Below are 12324 nucleotides of genomic sequence, written 5' to 3'. Positions count from 1 at the left end.
AAAAAGTAAAATGCTTTGGAAAGATTCAATAAGGGGGATTATTGGGCAAAAATCAACGAATAATTAAATAGAGGGAAAACTTGAAAACATTAGGGAGATAAAAATCTAGTTGGAGTAAGCATTCAGATTGCTTTAAGTTCTTTAAAATCTCACTGTATTAAAGCAAAACAACATCCTCCCCCAAACCTAGAAATCTTAAACTGTGTATTATGGGTATGACTTAGGCAAACAAGTTGAAAGATTTATAACTATAGTCAGCAGAAAGTATTGGCTTCACGCATAAGATCGGTACATTTTTAAATAAAATGTTTATGTTATAGATATATGTCACTTTTTAGAAATCCCGATGTTAGTTGACTCTTGTTTTGATTAGCTTGAGTTCTTATCCAAATCAGATAAAAGGGGATCTGCAGGCGACTACTCAGATTACTGAGTCTTGGCCACAGCAGCATCAAAATGAAGTTTGCTAGAAATGATAGTCTCAGTCCCCACCTGGGGTTAGCGCTCAGGGACTGTGTTTTAACAAGGTCTTCAGGTGGTCTGAGGCCTTCTCAAGTCTGAGAAGCACTGCACCCCTGTATTCACACATTACTCGAAGCACTGAAGATGGATATAGCCCTTTAAGAAAGCAACATGGCACAAGACTCATCAGGAATCATAAAAAGTCCCTTTTTATTTTGACTCAGCCATTCTATTATTTAGGAATATTTCCTAAAGAAATAATTCAAAAGAAGAAAAGTTGAATAAAGATATCTACACATGAAAATATCCATTATTGTGCCACCTACAGAATGAAACAAATGGGAGCAATCTAAGACAGAAGAAAAGAAAGGTGAATAAACTATGGGCAGTAAATTAAAATAGCTGTTAAGGATTTGTAAAGTGGTACCATGTATATATAGCTACATAAAAAATAGAACATGCACTGAAGTTATTATTATGTAATATAACATCAACTAGCAAATGATTATTTCTATTCTGTTAGGGTGGTATCAGGTGATGATTTACTTTTCATCTTTAAAAATTATTTTAATACAGCTGTAACATTTATGTAATGTAAATATCTTAATTACATCCTATCTTAAAAAACCCTATTATTTAAAATTCAAACTACACTCTTAACGCCCGATTTAAAGACCCTCTTAACTATAGAAAACACTGCTGCAATGTCACTAGCCAGCTGTTGTATGTAAAAAATCAAGATCTAATATCTTTGGTGACAGATGGGCAGTTAGAGAAATCAGTCTTAACTGCGGAGGTGATCAATACCTGAATTATCTTCATCTTTGCGGATTTTGAGCTTCACCAGGTCTTCACACTGCTGGAGGATCTGCACTGCATCTTCCATGGAGCAGTTGTCCAGCCGGATGTTATCTATGGCTAGTAACTTGTCCCCAAGTTCCAAGGTTCCTGTTCTGTTAGTAAAGGCATAGCAAATGCATGCTTAATGATGAACACTTAACTAGGTTAAAGGCATTCAGCATAAAGTAGCATTATGGTAGTCTTTAGGGGAAATATGATTCTTCAGCTTTGAAAAACTGCGTTTTATTGATATATCCCCTTTCTCCAGTCTTATTGTGGATGGCTGCTGTGACATTCAATTGCAGATCATTAAGAAACATTTTTATTCTACTTTCTTTAATTAGATCAGGACAACCATTTACGTGTCACTCAGGAGTTCTGAGGTTCCCAGGAAGGTGTGTAACGAGCCCGGGTTTACACGGCCCTGGCGTCCTTATGCTTCTTTGCGTTGTTGCACCTGTGGTCCTTGGCAGTCCAGATATAGGGGAGGGTAGAGGGAGTGAGGGGAGTCAGGTGGGATGGGCTTGGGGGAGGTCAGGGTTTTGGTGTCTCTGCATCTCCACCTGCACCAGGGAGCTCACTGTGGCTGCAGTGGGGAGAAAAGGTGAACTGGAAAATGGCCACTGAGGGTCTCATACTGGTTATGGACTGCTGCAGGTCTTGAAAGTTTTTAAGGTCTATCGTGAGATGGGAAAAACAATGAGAATGTATATTTGCTTATAGGTGCTTCTATATGTATATGCACACGTATTTGTAAGGAAGGTTACGTTTTGCTAAGAACCATCCTTTATGCATTATATCTATGATTCTGATTGCTAACTGCTTCCTAGTCTCCACTCTCCCTTTCCTTCTTCTGGGTCATCCCCTAAAGACGCACATGCCAGACTCTCTGGGCACCACCCCTGAGCCCCTTTAGGGTTGGAAAATCACAACAATCAGAGCCAGCTGGAAAGGACAGGCAGATGTGCTTCTCCAGCCCTGTGTTGCCTGCCTACCTGCCAATTGCTGTATGAGAAACTAACTATTTATGAGTTTCCTTATCACAGGATCTGAACCTATACCTACATACCTAAATTAATGCCCTTCCTACTTTTTGAGTATTAAAATGTTCCTCTAATGAAATGACTGTAACAATAGATGAGATTTGTAAAATCCTTAACTGAAAAAGAAAAAGAAAGTTAACAGTCTTACATCAATATTCCTAATCAATTAAAAATATTTTGATCTGTGAAATTAAAAGTTTGAGAGTCCTTAGATCAAAGGTCCAAGGTCAATGGATCAAATAGGAGACATACACATTGTTTGAGGCTCAAGGGAGGACGTTGGCTTGACTAGGGAGGACGTTCTAGCATCTAGTAAAACTCTCCCCAAATCTATTATTTGCATGTGAGGTGACTCTCATAACTGGGGCCACTTTCAGTTTTTTAGCTGGAAAAGTGAAGGGTGGAAGATGATCAGTGAAGGAAAGGCTACGTTGGACTCATGAAAGACCCTAAAAAGCATCTTTAGGTGATGGTTATCTGCACTAGGTGCAAAAATAAAGTGACACTGAGGAAAAGCTCTACATGCCATTAACATTAGGGATGTCAAATATGATCAATTAATTGTGGCTGCCTGGAAAATACTGAGAATACCATGGCCCATTAACAAGGTTGTCTCATGTGTGGAAGAAGTCATTCCTGCTGTAATTAAGAAATACCTTGGGATGAACCAGTAAATCCATCTTTCTTACCTGTGTGCCACACTGCCTTTCTTGATATCTGATATAACCAGGGGGTCTCCTGGTTTTCTACTGGAAGGTGCTGTAATAATGAGGATAGAATAATAATAATAAAGGATAGTCACTAATAAAGGATAGTCACACCTTTATATTCATGATTCACCCATTACTGTACAAGTCTCATTTTATAGCAACTGTTAGTACAAGCTCAATTTGTATGCAAAGCAAAGAGAATCAGTAAATGAATTTAAAAATGTGCACATTATCCCTTCTTGATATAAAAATATGTTTGTGTTAAAGTACTTAGAAACTTAAAAATGCAAGCAAAGTTATTTTAAATTTGCAACTGGAGAAAGCAAGTGAAAAGCTGTCCATCAGGATTAAATCTGTTTCAATCTGTGATTCTCAGCAGAGTGAAGTGAAGGACGAAGAGTCCAACAGTACAGTATTAAAAGCAATTAGGGGCTCCCCATGGACGGAGGAGCCTGGTAGGCTGCAGTCCATGGGGTCGCTAAGAGTCAGACTCGACTGAGCGACTTCCCTTTCCCTTTTCACTTTCATGCATTGGAGAAGGAAATGGCAACCCACTCCAGTGTTCTTGCCTGGAGAATCCCAGGGACGGGGGAGCCTGGTGGACTGCCGTCCATGGGGTCATACAGAGTCGGACATGACTGAAGTGACTTAGCAGCAGCAGCAGCTTGATGATACTTACATGTAATCCCTTCTCCCACCCCTTCTTTCACTCCTTACCAGTGAGGAAGTGCCACTCTTTTATGGGGCCCTGTCATACTACTCAAGTGTACTGTGTGGAAAGTGGGTGAGAATCACTGATGTAATTTTTTTTTCCCCCAGAAGGAAATCTTCTGCTAGATAGACTATAAATCCTAAAGTTTTGTTCACAAATTCATACCTAGAGTGCTCCGAAAATGTTCAGAAATGTGAACTGATTCTACGTATTTTTATATACATTTATATTCTAAACATGTACACGTAACTTTTACTGAGTTTAAAACTATTATTCTGAACAGGGGTCAGTTATGGGCTTATAGCTTTTCTTATGAATATTTCTATTTGGTGATAATGAAATAATAATAATGAAAAGTAATTAGGAATTAGTCTTATAATTAATCCTCAAAATGAATTATAGTACATGTAAGAACAAAAGTATCATCTTGACCTAGAAAATTTACATTTAGTTTAGGAATTTGATGATTAAAATGAACCATACCAACATTTGTAAACAACAATATGCCTCCAAGAGGAGATGTTTTGCCAACATTGAAGCCTGGAGTGATTTCCTTTTAAGGATCATTAAAAGGCCCCTAAAGTAAGATTTTATTATAAACAGTCGATCACCCCAAAATAATCGTAGAACCATATCATATCCCATAATCCCATATGAATCCCAGGAAAATGTTTATGCACAAGAACAGATGGTTTAATATCTCAACACATCATTGAAAGAAAAAGCAAACACATATACCAATACCTTACCCACTGAGTTAGTCCACAGTAAATGTTAATGGGACTTCATCCAATCATTATTCTTAGCTTCTAGCAAAGAATGCAAAACATTCTGTTCACTATAATTAATTCATGATTTAAACCTCTACTCAACGATTTGCTATAATTTCACCAGAGAAATATAAACACTCAGCAGTTTTACTCATGTTATATTTCAGAACAGCAAATTGTTCTGGGCATAGAGCACAAAAACAAAAACTTTGACCAGTAAATACAGCTTTCCTACCATCTGCCAATGAATTTATACAGTATTTTCCCAAGCTTTAGTGACCATCAAAGAGCATTTGATATTTCCTTTGGTTTTTAAAAAAATTCATGGTCCACTGAAATGGGCTAAAACAAAATAATAGTATAGGCAACAAAAATACATCAAATTCATCTCTGTCATCCTTCTAACAGAGGAAAATAACACTGACCTCTGGACAAACCCACACAGCTTGGCAGAGAGGTTTGAAACTTCAAATGATCTACAAACATGTATTGGAGAAGGCAATGGCAAATCCAGTACTCTTGCCTGGCAAATCCCATGTACGGAGGAGCCTGGTAGGCTGCAGTCCATGGGGTCGCTAAGAGTCGGACACGACTGAGCGACTTCACTTTCACTTTTCACTTTCATGCATTGGAGAAGGAAATGGCAACCCACTCCAGTGTTCTTGCCTGGAGAATCCCAGGGACAGGGGAGCCAGGGGGCTGCCGTCTATGGGGTCGCACAGAGTCAGACACGACTGAAGCGACTTAGCAGCAGCAGCAGCAGACATGTATGGAGGCCATTTCATGTTTACTACCTTCTTCTGTTTCTCTTTTAATCAAGTTCCAACTTGAGGTTTGAAAGGTTCATCAGGGTGGATGTCCACTGGAGTGATGAAACTGAACCCAGAAGCGGGCCCAAATCTGTAAGAGCCCCTGACACGGTCACTACCATGCTTACCATGCATGTTTAAAGGTGGCCAGGGATTTGGGGCTTTGAGGGCTCAGTCATGGTTTGTACACCCTAGCACCATGCTTTTTCTTTTTAAAAAATGTTATTGAAGTATAGTTGATTTACAATGTTGTATTAATTTCTGCTATATAGCAAAGTGATTCAGTTATACATATATGCACATTTTTTCTTAATATTCTTTTCCATTATGGCTTATCACAGGATGTTGAATATTGTTCCCTGGGCTATACAGCAGGACCTAGTTTATTCATCCTATATATGAAAGCTTACATCTGCTAACCCCAACCTCCCATTCCATCCCTTCCCCAGCCCTCTCCCCACTCGGCAATGACCAGTCTGTTCTCTATGTCCATGTCTGTTTCTATTTCATAATAGGTTCATTGTATCATAGTTTAGATTCTATATATAAAGTGATATTGGGCTTTCCAGGTGGCACTAGTGTTAAAGAACCTGCCTGCTAAAGCGGGTTAGGCTTAAGACACGCTGGCTTGATCCCTGGGTTGGGAAGGTTCCCTGGAGAAGGGAATGGCAATCAATTCCAGTATTCTGCCTGGAGAATCCCATGGACAGAGGATCCTGGCGGGGTACAGTTCATAGGGTCACACAGAGTCGGACATGACTGAAGCGACTTAGCACGGCACATAAAGTGATATCATATCAGCGCAGTTCAGTCCCTCAGTTGTGTCCGACTCTGTGATCCCATGGACTGCAGCATGCCAAGCTTCTCTGTCCATCACCAACTCCCAGAACTTGCTCAAACTCATGTCCATTGAGTCAGTGACGCCATCCAGCAATCTCATCTGTCTTTCCTGGCCCATGGAAGCCAACCAAAATCTAAGCTTTTACAAGGTTATAAATCAAAATACTAAGGACAACCAGTCACAAGTAGCCAAGTAGGGTTTATAGCCAATCAAATAATTTCCTTTCTTTGCCTCCAATCTTCCTGTATATGTCTATCTCCAGACTCCTGTTCGGAGAGCATTCCTAACTACTTCTGGTTTGACACTGTAAGATATGAATCAAGTTTTTGCTCAAATGGACTCTTAAATTTTTTAATATGCCTTATTTTATCTTTTAACACTTCCCTCTTGCATCCTTGAAGCCCTTGCCTCCTGAATCCAATTCTCCCTCCTGACTTTACACTTTCAGTGACTGGGACACAGAGGAGCCCAGAGGGCTACAGTCTACGGGGTCACAGAACAGTCAGACATGGCTTAGGGACTAAACAACAACACATTCTCTAATAGCTTCCTCAGGAGGAGCGCTTGGGAGGAGAGTATTTTGAATCCTTCATAGTTGTCTTTGTTTTACTTTCAAATTTGCTAGATGGTGAATTCTAGGCTAGAAATTCCTTTTCTGCAGAACTTTGAAGGCACTCTTCCACTGGTTTCTAGATTCCAGAATTGCTATGGGTTGAGAGGCCTGATGTCATTTTGATTGTTGTTGTTGTTCAGCCGACTCTTTGTAACCCATGGGCTGAAGCACACCAGGCTGGACAATAAAAAAGGCTGAGCACCAGGCTTCCCTGTCCTTCACTATCTCCCAGAGTTTGCTCAAATATTGTCCAGCTCTCATGTCCCTACATAACTACTGGAAAAACCATCAGTTCAGTTCAGTTGCTCAGTCGTGTCTGACTCTTTGCGACCCCGTGAACTGCAGCACGCCAGGCCTCCCTGTCCATCACCAACTCCCGGAGTTCACCCAAACCCATGTCCATTGAGTTGGTGATGTCATCCAGCCATCTCATCCTCTGTCGTCCCCTTCTCCTCCTGCCTTCAATCTTTCCCAGCATCAGGGTCTTTTCAAATGAGTCAGCTCTTCGCATCAGGTGGCCGAAGTATTGGAGTTTCAGCTTCAGCATCAGTCCTTCCAAAGAATATTCAGGACTGATTTCCTTTAGGATGGACTGGTTGGATCTCCTTGCAGTCCAAGGGACTCTCAAGAGTCTTCTCCAACACCACAGTTCAAAAGCATCGATTCTTCGGTGCTCAATTTTCTTTATAGTCCAACTCTCACATCCATACATGACCACTGGAAAAACCATAGCCTTGACCAGAGGGACCTTTGTTGACAAAGTAATGTCTCTGCTTTTCAATATGCTGTCTAGGTTGGTCATAACTTTCCTTCCAAGGAGTAAGCGTCTTTTAATTTCATGGCTGCAATCACCATCTGCAGTGATTTTAGAGCCCAGAAAAATAAAGTCAGCCACTGTTTCCACTGTTTCCCCATCTATTTGCCATGAAATCATGGGCTGGATGCCATGATCTTAGTTTTCTAAATGTTGAGCTTTAAGCCAACTTTTTCACTCTCCTCTTTCACTTTGATCAAGAAGCTCTTTAGTTCTTCTTCACTTTCTGCCATAAGGGTGGTGTCATCTGCATATCTGAGGTTATTGATATTTCTCCTGGCAATCTTGATTCCAGTTTGTGCTTCATCCAGCCTGGCATTTTGCATGATGTACTCTGCATATAAGTTAAATAAGCTGGGTGACAATATACAGCTTTGATGTACTCCTTTCCCAATTTGGAACCAGTCCATTGTTCCATGTCCAGTTCTAACTGTTGCTTCTTGACCTACATACAGGTTTCCCAGGAGGCAGGTAAAGTGGTCTGGTATTCCCATCTCTATTTATTGTGTTCTGATACACTGTGTGAAAACATCTCCCACCCCCCACAACCCCCGACCCCAGAAGCCTGTAGGATTGTCTTTTTCTCCCAGTGTTTTCAAATCTCATGATGACATGCGTTGGTGTGGGTCTGTTTTCATCCATCCTTTAGGAAACTTATAGCCATCAATTCTAGAAAACTTATGATAATATTTCCTTTTTTTTCCCTTCAATTTTTGGCCACATCACTAGGTATATGGGATCTTAGCTCCCTGATCAGGGATCAAACCTACACTCCCTATAGTGGAAGTGCAGAATCTGAACCAGTAGACTGCCAGGGTAGTCTCTGAAAGTAATCCTTATACTTTTGTCTCCTTTTCCTTTTGTAATGCCCATTATTTGGATATTGTGTTATTTGGGCTCATCTTGTATAATTTTCCTGTCTCTAGTCTTCATTATTTGTTGTTTTGTCCTAATTTCTAGAAATCTTCAACATTATTATGCAATATTTCTGTTGAACTTTTTAATCTCTGCCATATTCTTACTTTTCAAGAGCTGTTTGTTCCCTGTCTAGTGGCTATGGATTAACAGTACTCAGTGCCCCCCATCCATGGATACAGATGATGTTAATGAGTGTTTTTTTGTTTTCTTTTTTAAAGTTTTCTTCTTCTTGCATGTGCTGTTTCTGTGTTTCCTCTTTGTTTCTGGTGAAAGTCTTGCATCTTAGATTCTTTCTTCCAAGTGTTTGTGTTTTTCTTAGCTGTCTGTTCACATTACAGATGGCCCTGCACAGTAGCTGTTTGAAAGCTTGGTGCTCCAGAGTGGGGCTCCTGGAGTAATGGTAGTCACTGTAGAGTTCTGGCCAGGTTGTCTCTTTGGGTCAGATGGCCTTGATTCCTCCTTCCGCTCAGAGGGGATTAAGCCTGGCTACCTGGCTTCTTAGAGCTTCAGGGAGAACAGCAGCCTCCGCATTCAGTATTTCACTGGATCTCTGCTTTCAGAGCAGGACTGGGACACTCAGCTATGCCTCCTCGGCCAGAGACCCTCCCTTTCACGTTTTCAAGAGGATAAAACTGGGCTTGCCAGGAATGGGAGGGATGGTTTGTGGTTCTGAGTGGGGGAAGGCATCTAAGGGACTCATTCATTCTTTTCACTTTTTAAGACTTTTTATTTATTTATTTTTGATGTGGACCATTTAAAAAGTCTTTATTGAATTTGTTACCATACTGTTTCTGTTTTATGTTTTGTTTTTTTTGGCTACAAGGCATGTGGAATCTTAGCTCCCTGACCAGGGACTCGACCTGCACACTTTGCCCTGGAAGGAGAAGTCTTAACCACTGGACCACCAGGGAAGTCCTGGGACTCATTGATTCTTAACAGAGGTTCAGCCAGTCCCCTTGTCTTCTTAGCTCTCTCATCCTGATTCCACCACTCAGACTTGTCGGGAGTTCGGAACTCAAATCAAGTTCATTGTCAGTTTTTCCTTCTGCTTCTTTAGTCTTTTTCCATCTTCTTTGCCACTTCCAAATTTGGTTGTTGTTATCTATGTTTCATTTCCTCTTCTCCTTATGGGTTTTTGCCTCTTGAAAAAGCTTATAGTACCATTTTAAAATGAAGATATGGGGTAGGAACACAGCTAAATGCCTGTGGTCAAGCTCTCATCTATTGACTCCTCACGTTTTAAAATCACTGGTTGTCTGTCCCTGTCAGAAACTGGTTTTTACAGTGAATGTGGCTTCTTCTCTTCTCAAACAGTTGTTGGAAGAGGTAGAAATGATAGTTCCTATCTTTTGTTTAAAATACTTTTTCTATATCTGAAGATAGGTGAAATCTCTTGAAGTCTGAAGCTAATTAAATGTGAATCATTCCAAGAGCATTCTATAATGTCTAGTCATTCATGGGACTTCCTCTGCTCGTCAAAGGACTTTGCTCAAAGGGCCTGATAAACTGCCCAGACTACATTGGAGATGTAATCACACACACACACACACACTCACACAATCATTCAGTTTTACTTTCATTATAATCATATATACATATACATTAAAATATATACTACCTAACAAGTAAAACTAGTTATTTGATTTGAGATGGAGCAGTGAGGAGAGTTTTTAGCAAAATTGGCCAAAAAAGCTTGAAACTTTCTCTTCTAAAAACGTTTGAGATTTAAGGCAAAGATGACAGATTTACTGTGCTTGTTAGAAAGGCTGCTTTATGATTTTACAAAAAAATAAAGCAAGCCTTTGCTCCTACAAACAGTCCAGTCAACTGAAAAGGAAAGTTGACAAATTAACTGTGCTCCCCAAATGCTGTCTTTTGCTTTTGTGATTTAGGATCCAGGAAGATTCATCAATCAGAGGGTGACAGGGATGAGTGGTAGTCTGACAGCACAGCCAACATGAAGTCAAACAGAAAGGGTTTAAATCCCTGTTTGGCCTTTTATTAGCTCTGGGTCTTTGGGCAGGTTATCCAGCTGAGTCTTACTTTCCTCTTTGTAAAATGGGCACAGATGTTATAAGGCCACTTTCAGGATGAAATGAGAAAACACACAAACTATTTACTGCCATGCACGGTACAAAGCAGATAAAACTCTTATGTAATAAAACCTCAAAAGAAAACATCCATACCAAAAGGTCTTTACTGACAACTAGAGAAGGCAGTGGCACCCCACTCCAGTACTCTCGCCTGGAAAATCCCATGGATGGAAGAGCCTGGTGGGCTACAGTCCATGGGGTTGCGAAGAGTCGGACACGACTGAGCGACTTCACTTTCATTTTTCACTTTCATGCATTGGAGAAGGAAATGGCAACCCACTCCAGTGTTCTTGCCTGGAGAATCCCAGGGATGGCGGAGCCTGGTGGGCTGCCATCTATGGGGTCGCACAGAGTCGGACACGACTGAAGCCACTTAGCAGCAGCAGCAGCAGCAGACATGGCAGAGACAACCAGAGATCTCTGACTGGAAGGGCAGGTGAGCTGTGTTGAAAGGTATGGGCTCTGGTTTCTGATTGGCTGAGGTGTCAGAGCTTCAGGATGCTGCTTTGGGTCCCAAACTGCACCCTTCTGCTAGGCTGTTCTGCTTTATTTGCCATTATAAGTGACTCCATATTATAGCAATAACATCAATAAAAGTAATGCCTGATGCTAATGTGCTATGAATGTCTCATCAGGAACTTAAGAAAATTAGTCTAAAACTGCTCACCATATCCAGACTCAGAGGGACTCATTTCTCAGTCAATTAGGTATGAAGAGTGAGCCTTAAGCCAAGTGAGAAGGGTCTGAAGGCATGTCTCCCAGGAAGGAGGCCTGCTTCCCACTACTCAGAGCTTTCACAAGATGCAGATACAGAAAGAGGACTTTGTATAAAGATAGTGAGAAACACCCATGAACCCCTGTAGTGCCTTGGCTTTCCTACCATCCCTATGTATCTGTATGACAGGAGGGTCCTTTGATTTCCTACTCAGATAGGACAATTATGATTGGCACTAAATTTTGTGAGGTAGTGATTTGTTTAAAATATTTCATGAGGTTCTATGAGGAAAAGAAATATCGATTATTATAATAAGTAACATTCATTACGGTTCACAATGTATTCTGGGCACCTTACACGTAGCAACTTATTTAATCTTCACAATAATGCTACAGAGAATGTACCAAGTACTCCCTGTTACAGACAAAGAAACTCAGTACAGAGAGATCAAGAGGGTTGGAAAGTGGGGCACTTGGGGCTCTGAGTCCTTGCTAGTCATGATTTTCTACATTCTCGCTTCTTCAGGTCATGCAGTAGCCTTTGCGTATACATCTGTATCCCTCATCTCCCTCAGAGGCTCATATCCTGGAGTGCACATGGGTTAGAACAACACTCTGTACAGACAGACTCCTCATTCACCCCCCAACAAAGAGGAGTTAAACAAGCACCTCGTGTGTGCCAGGAACTGCGCCAGACCTTAGGAATTTGCTATTCCGTAACAAGGAAACGGATTCCGTTTTTTCCTTTAGCAAATTCTACTTTCTCAACTGGCAAAATCTGAGTATTTTCTACAGGAAGACACAAACTCAGGATGGTGATGATTAGTTGTGTAAACGGAGCTGGAGCTCTGGAAGGGCTGATAGGCATGTGTGACAAACTTAAGTATCATTTCTTCACCCAGGAACAGCACAGACTTTAGCTTCCATGAGTAGCTTTAGTTCACCACTGTTAACCATGAATAGCTTTAGCTCACAGCTGCTAAAA

The 12324-nt window shown here is 40.8% G+C and overlaps 1 protein-coding gene across 21 annotated transcripts in view; it reads right to left on the bottom strand.

Moving 5' to 3' along the window:
• The window catches only part of GRIP1 (glutamate receptor interacting protein 1), a 754369-nt gene that overhangs the window by 68621 nt on the left and 673424 nt on the right, over nt 1–12324 (bottom strand). For all 21 annotated transcript variants that reach the window (XM_086400127.1, XM_086400138.1, XM_086400118.1 and 18 more), the window contains 2 exons: nt 3035–3104; nt 1270–1415 (listed from right to left, as the gene is read on the bottom strand). In XM_086400127.1, coding sequence (XP_086256253.1) covers nt 1270–1415; nt 3035–3104 — 216 coding nt within the window. The remainder of the gene's footprint in view (nt 1–1269; nt 1416–3034; nt 3105–12324) is intronic.

This window comes from Bos grunniens, chromosome 5, assembly GCF_055505025.1.
Source record: "Bos grunniens cultivar Pamir isolate PY7600 chromosome 5, Bosgru_T2T1.0, whole genome shotgun sequence".
Lineage (NCBI taxonomy): Eukaryota > Metazoa > Chordata > Mammalia > Artiodactyla > Bovidae > Bos > Bos grunniens.
Note: the sequence above shows the minus strand (reverse complement) of the source record. Positions and strands in the feature narration are given on the sequence as shown.